The sequence below is a fragment of the Sciurus vulgaris genome (genome assembly GCF_902686455.1).
Source record: "Sciurus vulgaris genome assembly, chromosome: 11".
In the NCBI taxonomy this organism is placed as follows: domain Eukaryota; kingdom Metazoa; phylum Chordata; class Mammalia; order Rodentia; family Sciuridae; genus Sciurus; species Sciurus vulgaris.
Window position 1 is genome coordinate 13,343,165 of NC_136472.1, and position 23,630 is coordinate 13,366,794.

The following is a 23,630-nucleotide window of genomic DNA, read 5'->3' on the forward strand; positions in this document are numbered from 1 at the left end:
GGACAAGTGACATGAGAACAGTGAGATGGCGAGAGCAGAGAACCCCCCCCACCCCCACCCAGCAGCACAGGAGTGCGGAGCCTGCAGAAACAGGCGTGCTGGGAGGAACGGGGAGGGGGCACAGATCAGGGAAGCCTGGTGTTCAGGAAGGGGCAGAATCTGGCTCCAAGGTCAACCTCCCCTGTCACTCTGAACCTTTAGGGAAAGTGGGCTCCTGAGATTACCTTCTAAGCGTGTGACAGTGGCATTTTGTAGGGGGAAGGGATTAGGGCCATGCTCTGCCTTTGGAAAAGAGCCAGTGAAGTGGTCCCCAAATTGAGCTAACTGAGCAGCAGCAGGAGGAACCCAGGGAAACGGGAGCCCTCTGACCACTGTTCCCAGGAGCCCCGGGAACATGTCCCTTCACGTGACACTCTAGTGCTGCCCCTCCCTGAGCTCCAGACCGGTAATGAAGCCCCGTGGATGCAGGAAGCAGACATCACCCTGTGGAGATCTCACTGGAAAACCAACTTTTAAATAATAACAGAATTTTTATACAAGCTTTCACAGTGGAAGCTGTGGCGCAGTATTTGCAGACTAGCAAACTGGACCGGGTCCTGCTAAAGGACAGTCCACTCACAGCAGATTTTCCCTCACCAACCAAGGGGCTCTTACCAGAGACACCCTGAGCTCAGTGCGCACGGCACTCTCAGACGTCGGCTGGTCTGCCTGACCTTCTGTTTAAACTGAGAATTTCCCTTCCCCTTTTCTTCTTTGCTGCTCTGAGTCAATTATTTACTAACCCGGCATTGAAAAAAACAAAGCAAAACCAAGCCTGAGAACAGAGCTGGTCGCTGTGGTAATGGGTGGCCCATCACGCACAGAAACAGGAAGAGAAGCAGCGCTTCCATCGTAGCTAAAAGCATGCCCTGAGCTGCCATCCCTGACCTCGGGTGGGCTGCTGTGACATCAGGGCTATGTCCCCCAACTGTCACCTGCACTATTGAGTCAGTGTTTGCTCTGGTAACCATCTAGCAAGCCCGATGTCTCCATGACTTCCAACAACAGATATTCATTTCTTGTTCCTGGAACATGATCATGTTGGTTAGTTAAGATTCTTCTGGGCTCATTCGGATTTGACTTAGGTCAAAGAGGGTCCTGCTCAGGTTCACACCTGTGTTTGCATTTTGCTGCTCATGTTGGAAGAGGAGCCCCCTACCTGGGACATATTTTCTTATGGCAAAGGGCACAGGAGCTAAAGCAGCTGAGTTTAACTCTGTGATTTCATCTGAAACTCCTGCTCAGCTGTGATACCTGACACATGAGCAGTGGGAAAGGAGGACCTGTTACCAGAGGCCCATCTCTGGGGCCCCAACAGAGCAGGTCCAGTCACTTGCTCCAAAAACCAAACAGAAAATGTCCTGATGAAAAGCAGGAAAGGAACTTTAAGGGATATGGCATTCTGGGAAGACACGTGGAATCCAGCAGCTCAGCCCTGCCTTTGGGACACAGGTTTAGGTTTGAAAGAGGAAGAACTTGGGTCTGGGGGTGAGAGGTCTGCATAATTAAGCAGTCTTGGTCAAACTGTGGCCTGGTTGGTTATTATTCCAGTTTTGCTTCTGCAAGGTAGCTCCAGAGAAGTCCTTATTGCCCGAGGAAGCAATCTCCACTGGCTGCTCAGGATCCTGGGGGAACTCATTTCCATGGGATGATTACTACTGCTTTGGGGGGTAGTCTCATCATGGGGTGATCTGCCTGTAAGGCCCCCCTGTGTCTGGAAGATGTAGGGCAATGACTGGAGACTTCTAGGTGCCACTCTAGGAGGGGGATGTTGTGAATCTGGCAGTTGAATATCTCTGCACATCTTGAAAATACCTTAGTTACTCTTGTCTTGGTGTCTTCACTCTTGAAGGGGATGGATTACCAGCTGTAGATGAAGACTTTGTGAATGGTTAACATGCAGAGTTGAGCAGGAGAGACTGACCCCCATCGTGAAAGCATGCAGGGGAGAGAGTTAGCTATTTGGGGGTTGAGGTGGACTTCGATGCATTGAAACACTTGCGCTGCAGTAACACAATTGTATGAATCAGGGGGCTCCAGACACAGAAAACTAACGGGAGATGGGAAATTATATGGAGGCAGAGTCATTGCAATTGCACCAAAATTAAAATGAGGTTATCAGGGTGGGCCCTAATTCAATATGACTGGTTCTTATGGAATGGGGAATGTAGACCCAGGGGAAGATCTGAGCGCAGGAGTGAGCGCTGTGAACAGGAAGGCAGAGACCACGTGATGCAGCTTGAACCAGGGAGCACTAAATGGTCTTTAAGACTGTTTTTGTGGCACCAATGACCAAACTGCAGCTGTGATCCGAAGACTAGCTCTACTAACTAGCTCTACCTACCACGCCCTCATCAGAGCTCACCGGCCCCCCACAAGCGCCAGAAGTACTGAGGAACTTTCTTCCAAAATAACGTGGGTGGATAGACTTCTCAGTCTTTATAAAAGCCCCTACCTTTCCTTTGTTCCCTGGACGAGCAGAGGGCACCAGGCCTGTGCTTGTGTGTTCTGGGTAGCAACCCTATTCTTTGTTTACTCTGAAATAAAAGTTCCTTTATTGGAGATTCATCTCTGTATTTTTGCTGGACTTCAACAGCTCCTTCCTGGATTTTCCTGAAGCTGAACTCAGCGAAGCAGTTCTGGGTGGCAGAATTACCTAGAAGCGGCCGTCACGGGGGCTGGCACAGGTGCAGTACCGCGAAGCAGAGCAATTCTCTCATCGCTGAGGACCCAATGTCTCTGACCCTAGTTCCTCGCCTGCTGCTGCCACAGAACTGTCTTCTCCAGATACCTGGCCTCCACAGTTCTAGGTCCCCTCTTCTTCCTGTCTTCGCTTCCTTCTCTTCTCGTTCCAGGTCCCTCACGGGCCCCTGCAAAGCCACCCCAGCATCTCCAGATGCTCTGCGTACTATCTGCGAGGACATCAGTTCTCGATTTCATCTGGCACATTCCGGCCCTTCCCTGGGGTGGGCAGAAGTTTCGTCTGTCAGACTCACAACTAAATAAAGAAGCTGTCACCTGAGGAAATCCGCTGCTACTTGAAAAGTATAACTGCTTGCTCCTTCTGCTCTGTTCTGTTCTGAACTCCCGTAGCCTGTTGCTTGACTCGCACGTAACCTGTATGGTCCTGTACACCATATGATACCTCTGACATATTTTTTTTGGGGGGGGGGTGCTGGGGATTGAACCCAGGGTCTTGTGCATGTGAGGCAAGCACTCTACCAGCTGAGCTATATCCCCAGCCCCACTGACATCTTTTTAAAAAAAATTTTTTACAGACTGCATTTTGATTCATTGTACACAAATGGCGTACATCATTTGGTTTCCATGGTTGTGCATGATGTAGATTCATACCATTCATGTAATCATGCACGTACATAGGGTCATGATGTCTGTCTCATTCCACCCTTTTTCATACCCCCCTCATTCCCCTCTACAGAATCCAAAATTCCTCCATTCTTCTCTCACTGCCCCCCCACCACCCCATACATCATTCTTCACTTATCAGGGAAAACATTTGGCCTTTAGGGACTGGCTTATTTCACTTAACATGACATTCTTCAATTCCATCCATTTATTTGCAAATTCCATAATATTATTCTTCTTTATGGCTGAATAATATTCCATTGTGTATATATATCAGAGTTTCTTTATCCATTCATCTGTTGGAGAGTATCTAGGTTGGTTCCACAATCTAGCTATCGTGAACTGAACTGCTATAAACATTGATGTGGCTGCATTATTGTAGTATGCTGATTTTAAGTTCTTTGGGTATAAACTGAGGAGTGGGATAACTGGGTCAAAATGTGGGTCCATTTCATGTTTTCTGAAGATTCTCCACACTGCTTTCCAGAGTGGCTGCACCAATTTGCAACTCCACCAGCAATGCAAAAGTATGTCTTTTTCCCCACATCCATGCCAACATCTACCTTATATTGTATATTTTTGTTTTGAGCCTCTGGAGTCTCTGGTATCTGGTTTTTATCTACAGAGGAAGATCTGGGGTGTGATCTGCTTTTAGTGCATGGTATTTGAAAAATGAGTGAGTAGATGCCTAAGGCTGGTAAGTCCAGGGCAGGAGCCATGGAGAGACTGACTGACTGGGGGCTTGAGATCTGGACACTGGAAAGAGAGATTGAAGGGCAGTAGAACCAGGCCTGGAATACCAGGGTCCGAAATACAACCTCGTTCTGTCGGTGCTGGGAGGCCTTGCAGGGCTCTGAGGAGGGACCAGAGTTCCCAAACCCTCTTCTCTCAGGACATAATTGCACCCTAAAAAAACTTAAAGGACTTTCAAAGAGCATTTGTTCATTTGGGCTCTATTTGCTGATATTCACCATTGTAGAAACAAAAATGGAGACATTTAAAAAGTATTCATTTTAAAACAAAACCGTGCATTAGATGTTACCATAAATAAATATCTTTAAGGAAAAATAACTGTGTTTTCCAAAATCAAAATAAGATTTGGTGAGGAGAGTGGCGTTGCTTGCTAGCTTCACGGCTAAGGTCCCCATCACAGAAGAGACTAAGAAGAGAAAAGCACACACACCTATTCAATGTAAGTTTCATTTGCTGTGGAAGCCTTCATGAGGAAATGAAGACCTAGCAACACCGTGAACCTGCGTATTTTTATGCTCGGTTGGAGGAGGAAGTGAATAGTCATGGAGAAGCATGATCGGATAAAAAGGGATGATCTAATGGTAATAAACCGACGTGAGCTCAGCACGGCCTATTTGTTTAATAGCCTTGCTGACTCTGGGTTCAGAGTTTGACTTTTCCTTTTTTCCAGACACAGGGAGGAGCCTTTCCAGTGAGGTCCTGGCTCCCTGCTTGGGGGAGAGAAGACAGTGACCTTCCTGGTCCTGCTGTTTTCCCAGGGGCTGTGTTTTGAGGTGCCCAGAATCCTGTCAGGTTTGTGCCGTGTCTTTCACGCTTGACTATTTATGAGGCGGCTGGATTCTCACATCTGTTTCTCTGGTTTGATTAAAGCATATGAAGAAAATGCAACTCCACAAACACAGATAGTTGGAAAAGCAAGCATTTGACTAGCTCGTTCAGATGATTCTGGGTCTTGTTCTTTCTCGGTCTTCCTTGTCCTGGTGGGTCAGACAACTCTGCTGAGGAGTCTTCCTGTGCATTGTAGGGCGTTTAGCATCAACCCTGGTCTCTACCCACTGGCCACAAGAGCACCCTTTCTCTACTCCCTGCTGAACTACCCAAAACATCTCCTGACTGCCGGATTCACCTCCTTCCTCTTGTTGAGAACCGCGGGACACCTAGACTGAATACTCCAGGTTTGTCAGTGATTTCTCACTGTGGGATCTGAAACCCTATGGAGGAAATGTATAAATTCTGCTCCACATGGAATGTGTGCATCCCCCCCACCCCGCAAATTTACATGTTGAAATCTCGCTCACCTTATTTATTCAGACTTAATAGCACATAAAGGTCTGGTCACTGTAGAGAGTGAAGCACTCTCTCTGGAGGTCTTCCCAGAGTGAGTTTCCATATTATTACTCCAGAAAACCCCTCCAGTCCTTTAACCCCTCCAGGTGCTTCCTCTCCAGCCTCCCTCTCTGCTTTTCCTCACCCCTTCCTTGCTGCGTCCTGCAGAGTTCATTGTGCCTACCTCTGGGTTTCTTCTGTGCACCTGTCCCCACATCACCCTGTGTCAGAAGAAATTGCCCACATGGTCTCTCTCTCTCTCTCTCTCTTTCCTCTTTGTGGTGTTGTGATTGAACCCAGGGCCTTGTGCATGCTAGGCAAGTACTCTACCACTGAGCTACACTCCTAGCCCTTATTTTATTTCCTTTTATTTTGAGGTAGGGCTCAGTACGCTGCAGAGGCTGGTCTTGAACTTGTGACCCTTCTGCCTCAGCCTCTCGAATGGCTGGGGATATAGGAGTGCACCACCATGCTGGGCAAAGGGCATCCTCTCTTCTGAGGCCAGAAGTTGTGAAAAGGTCAGGGCTGTGTCATGTTCACCATTGTTGACCCCACCCCCGCCTTGAAGAGAGCTGGAGCATATTGAATGCTCACTATGTGTTTATTAGAGTCGACGGACTGAAAGAGTGAAGACTGGGTGTCTGGATATGTGTTCCTCTAACCCTCAAGCTCCCACACACGCAAGGACCTGTGTGCACAAGGGCCCAGGTGTGGACGCACACATGCGCACGTGGCCCAGGGAGGACCTCTGGGTAGGAATCCATGTTAGCGTTCGTCTTTTCAGTAGAAGAACAGCGGGGCGGGACTTAGTGGGCGTGAAGTCCAGGGTGTGAGAAGTGGGAGAGGCACATGCCTCAGTTTTGCCAGGGAGGAAGAACCTGGCATGAAGCCCAGAAAAGAGAGAACTTCTTTTTGGTTCCAGTGAAAGAGTTTCTAGAATTCTTAACTTGGCTTATTTGGAGGCTTTGACCCACATTGGAGTAACTTGGCACCGAGTTCGGTGGTGTTCTGGGACGACCATGGGGTTGGCTGCATAGGACATTTGGGAGGACCATGCCACCTGGAAAACAGGCACACAGGAGGCGAGTGCTCTGGTTAGGTTCTGGTTTGTCCTCAGGGTTCACGTGCTGGGGGCTTAGATTTCAGTGTGGTGAGGGTCGAGGTGGTGGACCCTCTAGAGCTGGGGTCGAGGAGGGGTAATTAGGTCTTGGGGCTCCACCGTCATGAAGGTGAGTGGGCTGGGTCTCTCCTAGTGAGCTAGATTTTGCAAGAGGGGGTTGTTATAAAAGAGGCCACCCCACAACACCACTCACGTTGTTGTATTGACAGCAGGCCAGCTGGCAGCCAAAGTGGGAAGAGGTGCAGGCCACGCAGAACTCCAGGAGGCAGAAGATGAGCAGCACACCGGAAATAGCGACCCCAGGTTCTGGAAATAAGCATCAGGAGGACATGAGTGACAGAGCTCGTATTGTGGCTCTGTCGTGGACTGTCTCCAGGGCTGTTGGGGGAGTCTCCCATTCTCTCTCAGTCTTAAGGGGAGAAGATTCCCCTGGGCTTTTGCGAGACTCCTATGTGGGTGGGAAAATTGTGTCACTCTTCCACAGTGCTCCTCTGAGGAAAGGAGAGTCATTGTTTATGGAGACATCTTGATAGAGTGTTGCAGGGGCATTTTCTGAGCAAAATAGGTTTCTAGCAGAGAAGGGATGGATCTTCCACATCCAAGGGGTCACCCTGGTTACTGTGGGAACAGCAGCAGTGACATGAGAGATGCCACATTGTTCGCCAGAGCGGCAGTGGAGAAAGTAAGGAAGCATGGTCTGATTCATCTTGAAGGAAGACAAACAGAATTCCCCAAGGGGATGGGTGCGAGGCATGTGCGGGGAGGAGGGGCCGATGATACTTCCAAGGTTTGTCCCCAGCAACGGGAAGGATGGCATTGCCTCGATTGGGATGAGGAGAACAGAGTAGAGAAGGACTGGGAAGTGAAATCTGGAGGTCAGGCCTGCACGTGGGGACACTGAGCAGATGAACTGACCATGGACATACCAGACGGGAGTCTGGGCAGAGGATGCGGATGGAGCTGTGTTTTCAGGTGTTTTTGTCACAAGAAGGTGTTTGAAGTCCCCACACTGGATGAGATGGATGAGGCAGCGTAGAGAAAAATGGAGTCTTGTTTAAGAGTGCTTCCAAAAGGTGAAATCAAGGCAAGGAGTAAACAATTTACATGAGAAATTTAGTGGCCTGGCAGTGCCCTTGTTCAAGGACAGATAAGTGCTCTGTTCGAGAACATTAAAAAACTTAAAGACATCTGGTTTCTGCTCACAAGGCCTGGCTCCTGGCCAGATCCAGGTCTGGAAACCAAATGTACTGATGGCACTGAGCCCAGTGGCCCAGACAATAACTTTATATGTTTACTCCGGTGTATTTAAGAGAGATGAGAAGAACTCAAAGATGATAAGACTGTTTTCTTTGCTTATGTATGCTGTGAAATGCCTGTGATGTCTCTCCAGTGCTGAGTTGGTATGCTACCTGGGATGGTTTTCCTTTTGTATATACTTTATATGTCTTAGTAAATATTATCTTTTCCTATATGGCTTGTGGTGGTATATTCAGTGGATGGACCCATATAAATTATAAGTCTATGCACAGCCCAGGGAAATACGTTCCCGGACAGGCAGGCGTGGAGAGTAAACCAGAGAAGACCAACAGGGAGCCTGAGAGACGGAGAAGAGAGCAACTGGCCAGAGAGGGTGTGGAAGGCAAGTGAGGGCCTCGGACGGGGTTGACTGGGGACTGGGAGCAGAGCGAGGTGTTAGAGAAGTGACACAGAGAGTCCAATACGAGGAGCTTTGGGAGAACTGGAGACAATGAGTATAGGCAGGTCCTCGAAGGATTTTTCTGCAAAGAGGACTCAAGAAATAGAGTGGTCACTGACAGGGGAAGTCAGACCAAGAAAAGTTTTATTTGTTTGTAAGTTGAAAGAAATAAGAACAAATCTCTATGCTGATGGAAACGCTCTAGGAAGGAGGGAACTGATGATGTCGAGGGGAGATGGGGGTGAGGGAGCAGCGGCGGGAGGGGACGTGAGCAGTGTTGCAGATGGAGGACGGAGTTTAAAGGGGACACAGATCATCTATAGCTGGCCTGTTCACTTAAGTAGCCACGATCCCCATGTGGATCCTGAGCACTTGAGATGAGGCTACGTATCAAATAGAAATGTGCTGTTAATACAAAAACACAGATTGAGGTTCAAAGACTTACTGCTCAAAATGCAAAATACTGGTTCATGACTTTCTACCCTGATTACTGTGCAATTGACAATGGGAATAGTTCAGTTTAAACAAAGTCTATTATAAAAATTAATTTCCCCTGTTGCTTTTTTCCCCTCAATGCGTCAGTGAGAGAATTTAAAACCCCTTATGTAGCTTACATTCTCTTCCTCCGGGACCGTGCTTGGGGAATTATGGTTGCGGGGCCCAATCCTGCCTGCTGCCTGTTTTGTAAATAAAGTTTTATCGGAACACTGCCTCTCTCATTTGTTTTACGTTTTCTATGGCTGCTAAAGGCCTGCTGTAGCTGCAACAGAAACTGTTGGACCTGTGAAGCGCAAATACGATCTGGTCCTTTGCAGAAAGCATTTGCCAACCCCTGGTCTCTGATAATGGGCAGAGAGGCCAAGAATGTGAGAGGAGGGACTGGTTGGGTACATGTGCCATCCGACTGAAGGCTCCCAACCCTGGATCAAGTATGTACTGTTTCACAGAAGCAGTAACCAACACGGGGAAAGAAGCAGGCCCTTGACCTGCAGTCAGAAGGAAGCTTGATTGTCGGGCTCTTTCTAGCAATTTCCTAAACACAGCTAGGTTAGATCCAGAAGCCCTTGGTTGGGAGGGGTACTCACAATGCCCCAGCTGTAAAAGGGAGGGTAGTAATCAAGGTCACCATATGTTCCCACCAGGCTTATGTCCGTGATGAAGAGTATGATTCCCACCGCAGAACAGACTGCGCTGAAGATGTTCAAGCCCACGCTGCCATTCAGCTGAAGATGACACAGAGGGTCAGGGTGGGAGAGGAAAATGATTATAGCTGAGATGAGCAGAGTCTCAACAAATGCCTCCCCTAATATTTTTAGTGTGTTAAAATGTTCTTAACATAAAATTTACCAGGTTGACCATTTTAAGCATTACAGGGGTTTTAAATCATTGATATTGTTACACAATCATTCCCCCATCTGTCTTATAAATCTTTTCATGAAAAAGTGTTTTTCAATGTGAATCCCTGGAATCCTCATTCTCCAGCAAGTAAAGAAGTGCTCTATGTAAAAAGGCTTTGGGGTTCAATCATAGCTTTATAAAAGGCTGTGTTGAAGAAGGATAAATAACGTCTTTTCTGCAAGATTTCTCAGAGCCCTTAATGAGAGCCATGGATATTCCAGAGAGGGGGCAATAAAAGAGATTTTCCCAAGTTCATCTAACTATCTTCACAGAGCACATTGCAGAACATGTGTTTCCAAGAGTCATCTTTGGGAATACCCCTACCCATTTATCCCACAGGAGATAGGCAGGAATCTCGGCACAGTGTCTTGGGATCTGATGAGCTTGGATATGCCAAGATTCGGGCCCATGTGCAGAGAGGTTTGCCCAGACATTTTAATGAGTCTTTTGGAGTTTCTAAAATACAATTCATCTTATTAAGGGACCTGGTCCTCTGAGCCCCCAATCTTGAAAAACCTGCTTGTCAGAGAAATGAAGGTACCTCTTGGTCCATTGGAAGGAAGAACAAAGCCTTGTGCATGCAGATGTTTAGCATTCAGTTGGCTGGATTCCTCAGGGAAGTGGGTGCTGGAGGGCCCCTCAGTCCCCCAGAACTGGCTGGAGGTCTGCTTTGTGAGCTGCAAGCACCCTTGGCTCCTTGCTTGGTAGAGGGGAGGCCTGGACTTCTGGAAACACTGTGTCTCCTGTGAGGGCCTCTTGGGGGCGCTCTTCCTTCTCTCCCACTCTCTCCTGAATTAACTGAGGTGACCATGTTGTCCCTTTCCCTCTCCTGAGTTCCCTGAGATTTTTCCACTTGGCTTCCAGGGCAGGGCTCACGTTAACATACAATTTGTACGTATTTTCCTTGGGACACTATCCTCTATAGGTCCCTGACTGGGAGACAGTCTCAGGGTGTAACTCACCAGGCAAGAGGAATTGGGCTGATTTTCTGCTGCCACCGAGAGGGATCCTGAAATGATAAACTGGAGCAGGAGAGAGGAGGTTTAAACGGGCTCAGGGTGAGAGCACCCTGCCTCAGGCATCTCTGATTCTGGGAACACACACTGAATTCCTGTGCAGGGACCACTGGCTCTACATGGGCAACAAAATAAATGAGCTGATTGACACTGTGTGACAGGGCAGAGAGGTGATGGAAGCAGGTGTTGGGACCCAGCAGAACTGGTTTTAAATGAAAACTCATGTGATCCCAGGTAAGTTACTAATTTTTCTAAGTCTTTATTTCCTATTCTGAAAAATGAGGAAATTTACCTCTCTTCTTCTGTATCGTAGTCATGAGATAACTTATGCCCTGCCTCTGGCATGTAGTGTGTCTTGCACATAGTAGGTGCTCAATAAACGATAGCTTATTTCCTTGTCTTTCATTTTCCCACATGTACACCCTGCTCTCCAGGCTTTGTATTAGGTTCTATAAAGCTTGGGGCTCTGGAGGGAAAAGGAAAAAGGCTTCCAGCGTCTTCTCTGCTGCTTTTTCATATAAGTCCTGCAATCGTCTTTGCCTGTCTACAGATGTGGACTGTATCTTTTGGTTACTTAAATAAGTGCTGTGTCTCTCATGCTGAGGATGATGATGTGTGTGCATTTCCTTCCAAACCTGTATCCTGCAGGCCTTGTGCCTGATGGGATCACTTGCCATCTTTGGCTCAGTGTGGTGGCAAAAGTAGTCTGAGAGCCATGAGCTAGGATTTAATAATACTACTGTTTTCTTAGTGCTATGTATTTTTTTAAATGGCTTTAAAGAGATAATTTACATACTATACAATTCGTCTTTTTAAAGCGTATGATCCAGTTGCTTTTAGTATATTTATAGAGCTGTGCAACCGTCACGACCCTCTAAGCTGGGAACATTTCAGCACCCCCAAAAGAATCCCCAACACCCACCAGCAAGCATGCCCTGCCACTCTCTCCCTCCCACTATGCAAAATGCCTTTTAAACCTTGCATTATTTAGTTGCATGATAGCTCACTAAGTGCTAGCATGCACTTAGATGGGACTAATATCTTTAGGCATGTGCCCCAGAATGGACACCCCTGTCTACAATGGGAACTTCCTCAGGCTGTTCCTGCTTTCTAAGGGGAATGCTGTATTTTTCTACAAATGGAAAACAAATCTCGATTTTATGATCTTCCACTTATAGAAAGCTGACAGGAAGGGAAGAAGGGGCTGGGATGTTCATGTCCTGGCCAGTGCTCAGGAGCCAAAGGAAGGGCCTTTGCTTGGAAAGAGGACATTAGTGACCTTTGGGAGGTAGAAATATAGTCCTGGAGTCAAAAATCCGGGAAGAACAACATTGCCCTGCAGAGGAAAGGAGGAAGACCTCAGGAGCTGCAGAGAACTGAGTGACTGAGGACAGTGGGACTCCAGCAAGGTACCAGGGATGCCCAGGCAGCGGCCCGGAGTCGTGAACACCCAGTGGAACCCAATGCTCATGGCAAGCGGGCTGCGTGGCTGTGACGTTAGTTCTTCCCATGAAGGTCCGTGGACAGATACAGGTGGTGTGGGTGGTGGGGGAGGAAAAGGGGCTGGATTCCAAGCATGGGTCTGTGCAGAGCAGGGAGAGGGCCAAGCCTGGGAGGACGAGGAGCTGGAGGGAAGGAGAGGGAGACCCAAGCCTTGCAGTTCTGCAGCCCCCGGGGGGCTGTGAGGATGGGGGCAGCTCTAGGCTACTTTATTTAAATGCTATAGGACAGGCTGGCATGGCCCACATCTGGGTTACTCTGAATTTTTCCGTTTGTGGGAGAAGTCCCAAGTGAGTCACAGGTGGGTGTGTAGGTCAAGGACAAGGTTATGGAAGAGAAGAAGGTAGGAAAAGAGAAAGGCAGGTGGAGAGGAAAGAGCAGGGTGTGTGTGTGTGTGTTTGTGTGTGTGTGTGTGTGTGTGTGTGTGTTTAGGACGCCAGAGAGAGGTTGAAAGAACCACAAAGGTAAGCTGGAGTGGAGGAAGGACTGGAGTTCCTAACCTTTCATGGAGTCACAGACCACCCTGACAATCTGGTAAAAGCTATAGACCTTTCCAGAAAAAAATGCATATCTAACATACTAGATAGTTTGCCAGGATGGGGCCCCCAGAGCCCATCTGTGGAAGGTGGGTCTAGCATCCGGCCGCCTGAGCATGCAGGCACTTGCTCTCCTCTGGCTGAGGAGGCTCCACTCAAAATTGGCAGTATCTTTGTGCTGGCGCTCAGGTCTGTGGACCTGCGGAACAGCACCTGAGGACCTAGTCCTTCATGTCTCTTTTGCAAGTGGGTGTTTTGTTTGTGACTTAAGAAAAGGTTCCACCTCTTGGCTGATGAACTGGGAGAAGCTTCCCTGGTATCAGGGATGAGCGGATTAGAAAAGGCACCCTCTTTGGGTGAATGCCACCTTGCAAGGTTGTGACTCACTATTATGGGCTGAACTGTGTGCTCTCCAAATTTATATGTCGAAGGCCTGCCTTCCAGTACCTCAGAATATGACCGCAATTAGAGATAAGGCCTTTAAAATGGCCTGAGGATAAATACGGTCATTAGGGTGGGCACTTGTCCAGTTGACTGGTATTCTTATACAAAGAGGAAATGAGGACACTGGCACAGAGGGGGACCATGGGAAGACAGGAGGAGAAGAGACCTCAGGTGAACCATCCAGCTGTCCCCTTGATCTTGGACTTCTGGCTTCCCTAACTGGGAGGTAACATTTCCATTGTGTTGGCCACCCAGTTGGTGGCACGTTGTTGCGGGAGCCCTCGCAAACTATACACTAGGCGGGTGGGGACCTTCTGCAGGGCACAGGCTGCACACATGGATGAGGTGGCCCTGAGCACGTGGGCACCTTCTGGAAACTCAGCTGCTGGTGACGCGAGATCCTTACCCAGATGCCTGCCCAGAAGGGGAAGCCTCCGTAGAAGGAGATGGACAGGTAGAACCCTGGGAGGACGGTCGCCATGATGGAGCCCAGGCTGATGTGCAGCAGGCCAATGAGGATCTGGATAGCCTGGAGGAGAACCACAGAGAAGTTTTCGTGTCTGAGGACCAACCCTTCCTCCCCTTGGAGCCTCTTTTATATTTTAGTAAATGTTTTGTTTCCCTGGTCTAAAAGGTAATATGGGAAACATGGAAATGAAATAAAATCTACACACAATTGACCCTCACCTGGAGAAAGCCACCATTTACCTTTGGTTGTATAACCATCTATTATTCCTTTCCAAATATATACCTTGATAAATATGCAACATACAATATCAACATACCAAAAACCACAAAATTGCATTTTGTTAATTTAGTATTTCATCATGAACATGTCCTGATGGCATTAAGTATTGGGGACTCCCCAGATTCCATCCTGTGAACATTCTGTGGAGCAACTGTAACTGAGATTGAACAGGTGAGATAGTTTCTAGGTTTTATGAATTACACATTACTTCATGATGAATATTTTTGCATGTAAAATTTTGCCCTCATCTCCATCTTATTATTTTTTTTAATACTGTCATGGTTGGAAGTATGGCCCTTCCTGCTCCCCACCAAATTCGTAGACAAATTTCTCACATCTTGTATCTAAGAATGTGATCTTATTTGGAAATTGGATGGTCACAGACATAATTAGCAAAGATGAGGTCTTGCTGGACTACAGACATAATTAGCAAAGATGATCACACTGGACTAGGGTGGACCCCAATCCAATGTGACTGGTGTCCTTACTAAAAAATATACCCTGTGAAAATTGGAAAGATGTTGGCATAAGTCCATGAACTCCCAGAAGCTAGGAGAAACCCAGGAACAGGTCTTTCCCTACTGTCTTCATGGAGGACCTGACTCTGACAGCATGTGGTCTCAGATGTCCAGTTTCCAGAACTGTGAGACAGTACCTTTCCTGTTGTTCTAAGCCCTCTAGTTGGTGGCACTTTGTTATAGCAGCTCTAAGAGGCTAATGCAGATATACTTTAGCATAAAGGGCATGTATATATATGTATACATCTATATAAATATTTATTTATATGCTGTTCACCACAAACATGGTAGCAAATATAAATACATTATTTGCTTCAGTGTAAACAAATGATTGCAATTATACACAATGACTGACCCTTACTTTCCCCAATTAGTATGATATCTTCTGGTATGTCCCTATCATTACATAAAGAGCTTCCTTGTTCTTTTTATAGCTCCAGTATATTTAATTTATTGGTTGTACAATACAGAGATTTAACTGGCGTTATATTGGTGGATAGTTTGGTTGTTTCCAGTCTTTTGTTTTTGCAGACTATGCTGCAATGAACAATTCAGATCTACCACATTTCTTGTGAGTATAGAAATATTTGAAGAGTAAAGATTCTGGAGGAATTTTAGATTATGTAGAAGGAAAAGAGAGGGAGGGGGGTATGAAAGATGGTGGAATGAGACAGACATCATGACCCTATGTACATGTATGATTACACGAATGGTATGAATTTACACTGTGCACGACCATAGAGACGAAATGATGTACCCCATTTGTGTACAATGAATCAAAATGCAGTCTGTAAAAAATAAAGAAATAAATAATTAAAAAAAAAAGATTCCAAAATGGAATCATTGGGTATTTTGTAATTTTGGCAGAGGCAAATTGCACCCCCCCCGCCCCCCCCAGGCTGTATCAATTTACACTCCCATGAGCAACATTTGATTGTGGGGCTCAGATGGGGACGTGGGCTTTCTGGGTGAGAATTCATTACGCCCTTCAAGGAAAGGGTTCTCCCCTGTCCTGGCCCTCACAGCCTCTCATGGTTTGTTGTGGCCCTTTGGTCGTCTTCCCTGCAGTTTTTTGCTGTACTGGGCAAAGGTCTGATCCGATCGCATTGGCTTTTGCTCCACTTTGTGGCTTGCTTTGTCCCTGAGGGACTCAATTTCTTCCCAAGACCATGTGGATCGACACGGTGTCGGCAACAGAATCCACATCTGTGGGCACTCTTTTTTTTTTTGGTGTGGGGGGTTGCTTTTCTTCCTCTTTTCTAAAATGCCTGAATCAGAAGATAAAAGGGCCCATACCGAGGCTGGGATGTCGCATAGCTGAGCTTTCTTAGCATCCTGGGTTTGGCAGGGCCAGCTCAGCTCCGATCCCACCTGCTGGAGCTTCTGTTTCCCGAGCTCCCCTCCCTCCCCTTGGCTCCCCCACTCCAGCCCTGTGGGCGTTGGCCTGCAGGGTAACATTCCACTTACCCCTAAGACCTTGCCTTCTTTCAAGACTTTCTGGGGAGCCAGCTCATTCACACTTGACACCAAACCAGGTGGGTTCCCAGGAATTAGGTGGACCTGAGGCTGGTTGCTTGGGTAGAGGGGCACCTGAGACATGGCTCCCGGGATCACAGGATAGCCTTTGTGGGGTGCCACCACAAACACAGAATTGGCCACGGGGCCTGCTGGAGTCATTGAGTTCATGCTGCTAAAACCCAAATGTGATAGAGTCATTAGTTAGGCACTTGTGCTTACATTTAAAAAGGACTTTAGAAAAAGAAATAAATGAAAAGGACTTTTGCTTCTGCTAAACTGAGCTACTCAGGTGCATTTGCCAAACCCGTTTTAGAGTTGCTATTAGAACCAGATACAGGGCATTTCAGACTCCCAGGCAGCCAACGATTTACAAACATGTCTCCTATAATCCTTGCACCTGCCCAGTTCCACTGATGGGACGGTAAGGCCTGAGGAGGGTTAGTGCTACCAGGAAGCAAAGGCTCAGTCTTTTCCAGTTTTGTGTATCTAGTAGCGTTTAGTGTGATGCTTTGCTTGTATGAATACCGTCCGAGAGTGAAATGTCAGAGCTGCAAAGTCTCCAGTTGGAGAATGGAGAACATTGAGCTTGATTCTCTGATTTTCTGGAAAAGGAAACCAAGTGTGGAAGAGTGAACCTGAGTCCTCCACGGTCCCTGTCACGTAGGGAGTGGAGGTCTCCACCCTCAAGGTAAGTGCACTGCCTGAGCAGCAGATGTTCAACTGGGTGGATCACGTCCCTTAATTTCCTAGGCCACTTATGAACTCTGATGTGGTTTTCCCATTTTCTTTTCTTGTCTTTCTTTTCTGGAACGGACCCATTAAAGCTCGTACAGTCAACACAGCTGGGCCTTCATCCACTCTTAGTTTCCCATCCATCTCACTTGGCAGGAAAACCTCATCACTATCCCTCGGTGACCCCTAGAAACCGCTGGATTCAGCACACTCACCTCGCTCTGCCTGCAGCCAGGTCTGTCTTGCTCCTGTTTCCAGTTCTTTTCTGCAGGAAGCTCGTTTTCGGAGAGAATGAACGCACTGGGTGCAGTTGGGTGGGAGGTATAGGATACAAAGTCCTCGCCACTTATTTTCCTGGGTGCAGGCCAGGTCACCAGCTGCTTAGAGCTCAGCTTCCCCATTCATGTTTGATCAATGAGCCCATTAAATACAGTTCAACTTCACCAGTGTTTACCCGTATCTACATGGCGGGGGGAGGGGTTGTGCCTGGTGCCTGGGAGACACAGGAGTGAACACAGCACCCAGGGCAGAGTGTGCTGAGCTGTAACATAAGACAGAATGACATTAACGCCCCGGCGGGGGGTACGTGTCCACCGTGAGAGCAGAGGAGAAAATTGGATTTGGAGAGGTTGGACATTTGAAGGCAATGAAGTGCAAAGCGAAAAGGGGCAGAGCCAGAGCAGGAGACTGGAGACTTGCCATCAACTTAGACCTCGTTGTATCTAAGTCAGGGCCTACAGAAAATCAGACAGGCATCCCACACGTCTATGACATTCATCACGTGATCGCACTTGCCCGGCACATGAGAACAGCACACTGACCTTTGTCAGCGGGATTTGTTGCCCTAGAAAAGGCTCTCCATAAACGCTTACTGGAGCAGGTGAGGCTGGTGGGTGGAGAGAATTCTGGGAGCTGGTCAGTAGGAAGAACATTATAGCAGAGGCCGGAGAAGAGGGCCAAGTCACAAAGGCGAGAAGCCGCAGGGCACGTTTGAGATATCTAATGGCGAGGGAGACTGGAAGCAAAAAGTCAAAAAGGTAGATGGAGTCTTTACCCAATTTTCTGTCAGATTTCTGGATCTTTGTCCTTCAAGCGTTAAGAGTTCTTTACACGTAAGGGATACTATAATGCTTTTCATCTGGGAACAGTTTCTCCAAGTTGGACAACTGTCTTTTTTACTTGTTTGTGTTGTTTTCTTTGTCATGAAAATTTAAAAATCTAGTGTAGTAATACTTTTCTTTCTTTCTTTTTTTCTTCCTTCCTTCCTTCCCTCCCTTCCTTCCTTCCTTCCTTCCTTCCTTCCTTCCTTCCTTCCTTCCTTTCTTTCTTTCTTTCTTTCTTTCTTTCTTTCTTTCTTTCTTTCTTTCTTTCTTTCTTTTCTTTCTCTCTCTCTCTCTCTTTCTCCTTCCTTCCTTCCTTCCTTCCTTCCTTCCTTCCTTCCTTCCTTCCTTCCTTCCTTCCTTCCTTCTTTTTTTCGGTACCAGGGATTGAACCCAGGGGCACTTAACCACTGAGTCACATCCACAGCCCTTTTTTTGTATTTTATTTAAAGACAGGGTTTCATTGAGTTGCTTAGGGCCTCACTAAGTTGTTGAGGCTGGCTTTGAACTCACGATCCTCCTGCCTCAGCCTCCTGGGCTGCTGGGATTACAGGCATGCACAGCAGCACTCATCTAAAGCTTATCAATCAACCTTTTATCTCATTACCTATGGCTTTTGAGTGATGTTAGGAAGTCTTTCCTAACCCTAAGATTAAATAGGAATTCATCTGTGCTTTCTTCTAATACCTGTATGATTTTCCCTTCTTATGCTACAATTCCTAATACACTTAGAGTTTCTTCTTGTGAATGACATGGGATACGGACCTAATTTCATACTTTTCCAAAAGGTGACTTAGTTTGTGGCAGAATAATTTATCAGCCCAATTTAACTTGAGTGCTTTGAATTGCCACCTTTGTCGTATGCTAAATTTCTTTATGCATTTAGGTCTACGTCTTGTCTTTCCCTTCTGTGCCACTGACCTGTTTATCTATTCATGTTATCACAATGTTTTAATTATAGAGGTTTTAAAGTGCACTTTAATGTCTGTTAGGGTTAGTCCCCATCGTAGTTTTACTTCCTTTTTATTATTTTTCTGGGCTATTCTTGTATGTTTGTTTTTCCAACTCGACTTTAGCATTAATTTGTCTGGCTTCATAAAATAACAACAGTTTTTTTGAAAAGTTGAATGCCATGAACTGACTTGTGTTGTAGGAAGCAATAAGAGGTAGCAGAACAGGAACAGTAGGTGACTGAGCCCTAGTACGATTCTCTTGGGGACAAGTTGGACCAGCTATTACAGCAGACAGAATTCCCCATCTCTTTATTGACTTCCTAGAAATGGTGCCAACTGCCTAGAAAGGACTGGAGACATGGAGAGAGGAGTCATATCCAAGCCTACAAGTGCGGCTGAGGCGTCAGCCCTGTTCCCTTGGTCCTCTCTGGAGGCCATCTTCAAACGGTGTCCATATCTGCAGATAATTCCTGCCTCTCTTCCTGAGCATACTCTGGTGGTGGAGGGCAGGCCCAAGGCTCGGGAAAGTTAATACCCAGGAATTTTTCTTAACCAATGAAAAGTGGGTACGTTGGATGGTTACTCTAAATTCCTTGCCCCCCACCAAGAGGGATGTGTTTCTTCTTTCTTCAGCACAATCCAGCCTTGGCCTCCTCCAACAGTAGACACTCATTAATGCTTGCTTTCTCCTTTGCTCCTCCCTCCAACACTTTCCCATCTGCGCCTTTCTCAGTTGGTCTTGGAATCAGATCTCGAATGAACTACGAATCCTTGTGTCACTGTCTGCTTTTGGCAAAACCCAAGCTAAGCACCCACTGTCTTGGTATATGAAATAACTGCCAAGAATAAGGGAATATGAGGCTCTTAGGATTGAAATAGATTACGGAGTTTGCACGTCCAGTGTGACCCTTCCCATCCTCCAGTTGAAGTTCCTTTTCCTTCTGTGGCAACGCTGCCAAAGCTGAAAGTTTTCAGGGATAGAAAACTTGTTGCTGCTTTAACTTCTCTTGCTGGAGAAAGGTAGTGAATGAGTCATCTTTCCCTGTTCATCTAGAGAGAACCGAAGAGCTCCAGAAGACTCAGTCTCTTTATACTGATCCCACCTGTGATGGTTAATTTCGTGAGTTGATTTGTGGGGCCAAAGGATGCCCGGATTAAATATTATTTCTGGCTGCATCTGTGAGGGTGTTTCCAGATGAGGTTAGCATTTGAACTGGTGGACTGATGAAAGCAGATCGTTCTTACCAGGGATGGCTCCAGGGCCTGAATAGAATCAAATGTGGGGGAAGGAAGAATTCACCCCCTTTTTCCTACTTTTCTGATTGAGCTGGGATAGCTCATCTCATGTTCTGCCCTTGGACTGGGATTTATTTATACCATTGGCTCTCCTCATTTTCAGGCTGTGGACTTGGACTGAATTACACCATCAACTTTCTTAGGTTTCTGCAGATGGTGGATTTTGGAACTCCTTACCTACCATAACCACAAAAGCCACTTTCTATTTTCTATCATTGATTCTATTTCTCTACAGATCCCGGACTAATATAATACCCATGATGGGCATGCTGATTGCTTAGGCATTCTGTTAGGAAAAATGTACATAAAATGTATTATTATATCACTTCTGTCTCCAGAAGAAAACAGAAGGAAGACTTTAAGTGTTAAAGTATGTAGTCAATTTGCAGAGATGTGGGCAGGGTCATGGGAAACAAAAGGGATGGGAACACACTTGGAAACCAGTAACAGAAGGAAGATATTATTCCCCTAAGCCTTAAGAAGCAAGGGGTAGGGATCATGTTACTGTAGCCAAAGACACGAGTGGCCTAACAGCAGGGCCTTTGATAGAGGGACATAGCTACTGTCAGGCTGTGACCAGGACTAGAAGGGTAGATAGGTACTTTGACTTCTGTCTCCACCTAGTTTCTGATTTTATCAGCTGATCACAACTAGGAAAATAAGAACCAATGATAGCGCAGATGGCGGGTTCCTCCTCGGCCAACCTCCCACGCTGCCGAGCAGGGCAGAGGAGGGCTGGGCTTGCTGTCCTTCATCTGCCTCTCCAGGGCTTCCCTCCATCCTTCTTCCTATGTCCCTGGGGACCGGTCCTTGTGGATTTCATCCACAGGTACTCTTTTCCTCTGACTTCCAGTTGGTTGCTAATTGTTGGAGGCCCCTTTAGGAAACTGCAAGAGAGCAAGGGCATGTTGCTTGCTAGCGCAAGCCTTCTGTGGAGTTGCAAGAGCTGGTGGAACTGGGGAGCTGTCCTTTTCATTTGCTCCTTGGGTTTGGAGGATTATGATTTGCACCTCTCTTAACAACCTGAGAATTTTCTGTGCATCCTGTGCACAATTTTGTAAAGAGTCTCCATATTAAATGTTCCCTAAATTACCCTATGTGGATGTTCCATCCGAATCTCACTGGTTACCTGACTGCTGTAAGCACAGCAAAAGGATCTGGAGGATAGATGAACCATGACCCACCCCTGCCCCGCAGTGGAGGTGACCTTAATATCTATGACTTAATTTTCAGGAAGATCTTGGAATCCTTCTCAGGCAAACTAGCACAAGACTCTCAAAAAATACATGATGAATTTCCTCCTCCTGGAGAAGACCTAGCTGATGGACAGCTCAGGGCAACTGTGTGAATGGGGAAAAAAAGTTGAATTGGACATTTCTTCTACGTGGATAAAAAGGAGCGTATATAATTTTCAACTTGCCCAATCATTTAAAATTGTTTTTCCCTTGTTAGAGCAAATGATAAAACTGGTGAACTGAGAGCTAGGGTGTAGGGTGTCCATGAGCTTGCTGGAAGATCAGTGGACTTTGATCTTTTTGATTTTAAAGACTTGTGTCTTCAAGGCCTGCATATTTCTCAAGGAAGTAATATTGGAGGAAACCAAGGTACACAGAAAGAAGCAAATAAGCTGAGTTTGTAGATTTCTAGAATTGTTAACCTCAAAGGTGTAGAGTTTCCTACCCTTAAAAGAAAAGCAAGTGTTTCTATTGCCAAAGCAATAGAGGTGCAGAAAGAGTCTGTTCTTCAAGATTGATGTGGATTTATCAAAGACGATAAAGGAAACGATTCCTTTAGAAAGTGACATTTGAATTGGATTGACAGCCCAACCTTAGAGGACACTAAAGAACAAAGGCTGTATCTTTCAAAATGGTGGAGGAGTTGCATTTTGATTGATTTCAAGAAAATATTTAGCACTAACAAATAAATATAAGAATAGTTTTCAATGGCTCCTAAGAAGAAAATAAGAAAATATTTAATAAAATCTTTCAATGCTCACATAAAATTGAAATGTAAGTCCTTGAGTCACTGTTTACAAAGACAAATAGTGAACGACACTCTGTAATTTGTACAAACATGCAGGACAGGTTAAGGAAGTAGTTGTCAGGTAACTGAATCTTGTAATGACTTTCTACATGTAAAAACTACTTCCCTGGTGATAAAAGTAAATAAGGAAGTTGTAATTTAAAAGTAAAGATTACACTCTGGAAATTGTAAAGTTAAATCATAAGTAAGTACTTTACGAAATAAAAGTTTAACAGGATTTAGTTTTTAAAGCATAACTCTTTTTTTTCTAACTAACTATATAAATGCTCTATAAGATAGATGAAAATGTTATATATGTACATATATCTTTTTGTATGAAAAGAGACATCTTAATATGTTTCTCTGCCTCACTACAACAGAAAGAGCTGGTTAATCGACAGTGGATCAACAAGTACTAGTCATAAGTGAGACAAACTTCATGATCCTATGTACATGTATGATTACACGAATAGTATGAATCTACATCATGCACAACCATAGAAACGAAATGATGTACCCCGTTTGTGTGCAATGAATCAAAGTGCAGTCTATAAAAAAAAGTAATTAAAAATGATTTGAAAAAAATGAGAATGAAGAGAGAAGGCAAACACATCAGATGACTGCAGCAAAAATATTTTTTTGGTTATTGGCTGTAGTTTTATTACATGAAAATTAAATCTTAAATACTGGGTTATATAGCCAGCTCAACTGTGCATATTCTTGAAAACTATGACAGTCTTTCTCTTGTCCCCTTAATTTCCAAAGATGCTCTTAACTCAGAGTGCTGTCTAGTGGCTTCTCTGTTAAGTGCTCACTGGTCTCTTACAAGTCCAGGGCCTCTTGTGGCTTCTGAAAGAGCACAGTCCCTTTTTATTGGTTTCTGGTAAGCTAACCTTTCTGGAAAGAGTTGTCCTAATGGGTAAGTACAGTGTTACACTACGCAGGAGGATTGCCACACAGCCAAGGTCATGAGCAACTCTTCTTTGAGTCAAGGGCTGCTCACAGCACTGTGCACGAGGTTAGATGAGGCCCTAGAACATGGAGCACTGTACATGGAACTTAAAAAATAATTTCCAAACAGGTCAAAAGAATGGCTTCAAACTAGAAAGTAGAATCCTTTATTGATTGTGTTATCATATGCTAATCTTTGGGGGGGAGATTTGGGAGAAAACCTAGACATGATTTGGTCTCACTCTCACTTCAGAGATGAAGTAATGGACACCCAGAGAGAGTCAGTGACTTGGCTCCATCACACAGATGGTCAGTGGCAGACCCAACCACCGGCAGGATGCTTCCCCCCCCTCTCTTCCGGGCTGGCGTGCCTTCTACGGTCCTCTGTTGATTTTCTGTATTTGTCTTTCAACTCTAAACGTATGTTTTATTGTGATAAAATATATGTCACATAAAATTTACCACTTTCGTCATCTTAAAGTGGCATTAAGTACCTTCACAATATCGTACAACTGGTTAAAGGGTAGAATGGAAAGATACGGCAGACTTTTAAAAGTGTTTTATTATATTATTTGTTGTTAAATTTATTTCAACTGGT

The 23,630-nt window shown here is 45.8% G+C and overlaps 1 protein-coding gene across 1 annotated transcript; it reads right to left on the bottom strand.

Moving 5' to 3' along the window:
- Positions 1-6,326: 6,326 nt before the first annotated feature.
- On the bottom strand, positions 6,327-17,063 carry LOC306639305 (membrane-spanning 4-domains subfamily A member 8-like). Its single transcript, XM_079102738.1, is given in 8 exon segments — positions 6,327-6,488; positions 6,491-6,544; positions 6,798-6,910; positions 9,382-9,523; positions 10,661-10,720; positions 13,601-13,723; positions 15,928-16,150; positions 16,926-17,063. Coding segments are annotated over 7 exon segments (861 nt in total). The 5' UTR covers positions 16,147-16,150; positions 16,926-17,063; the 3' UTR covers positions 6,327-6,338.
- Positions 17,064-23,630: the final 6,567 nt, after the last annotated feature.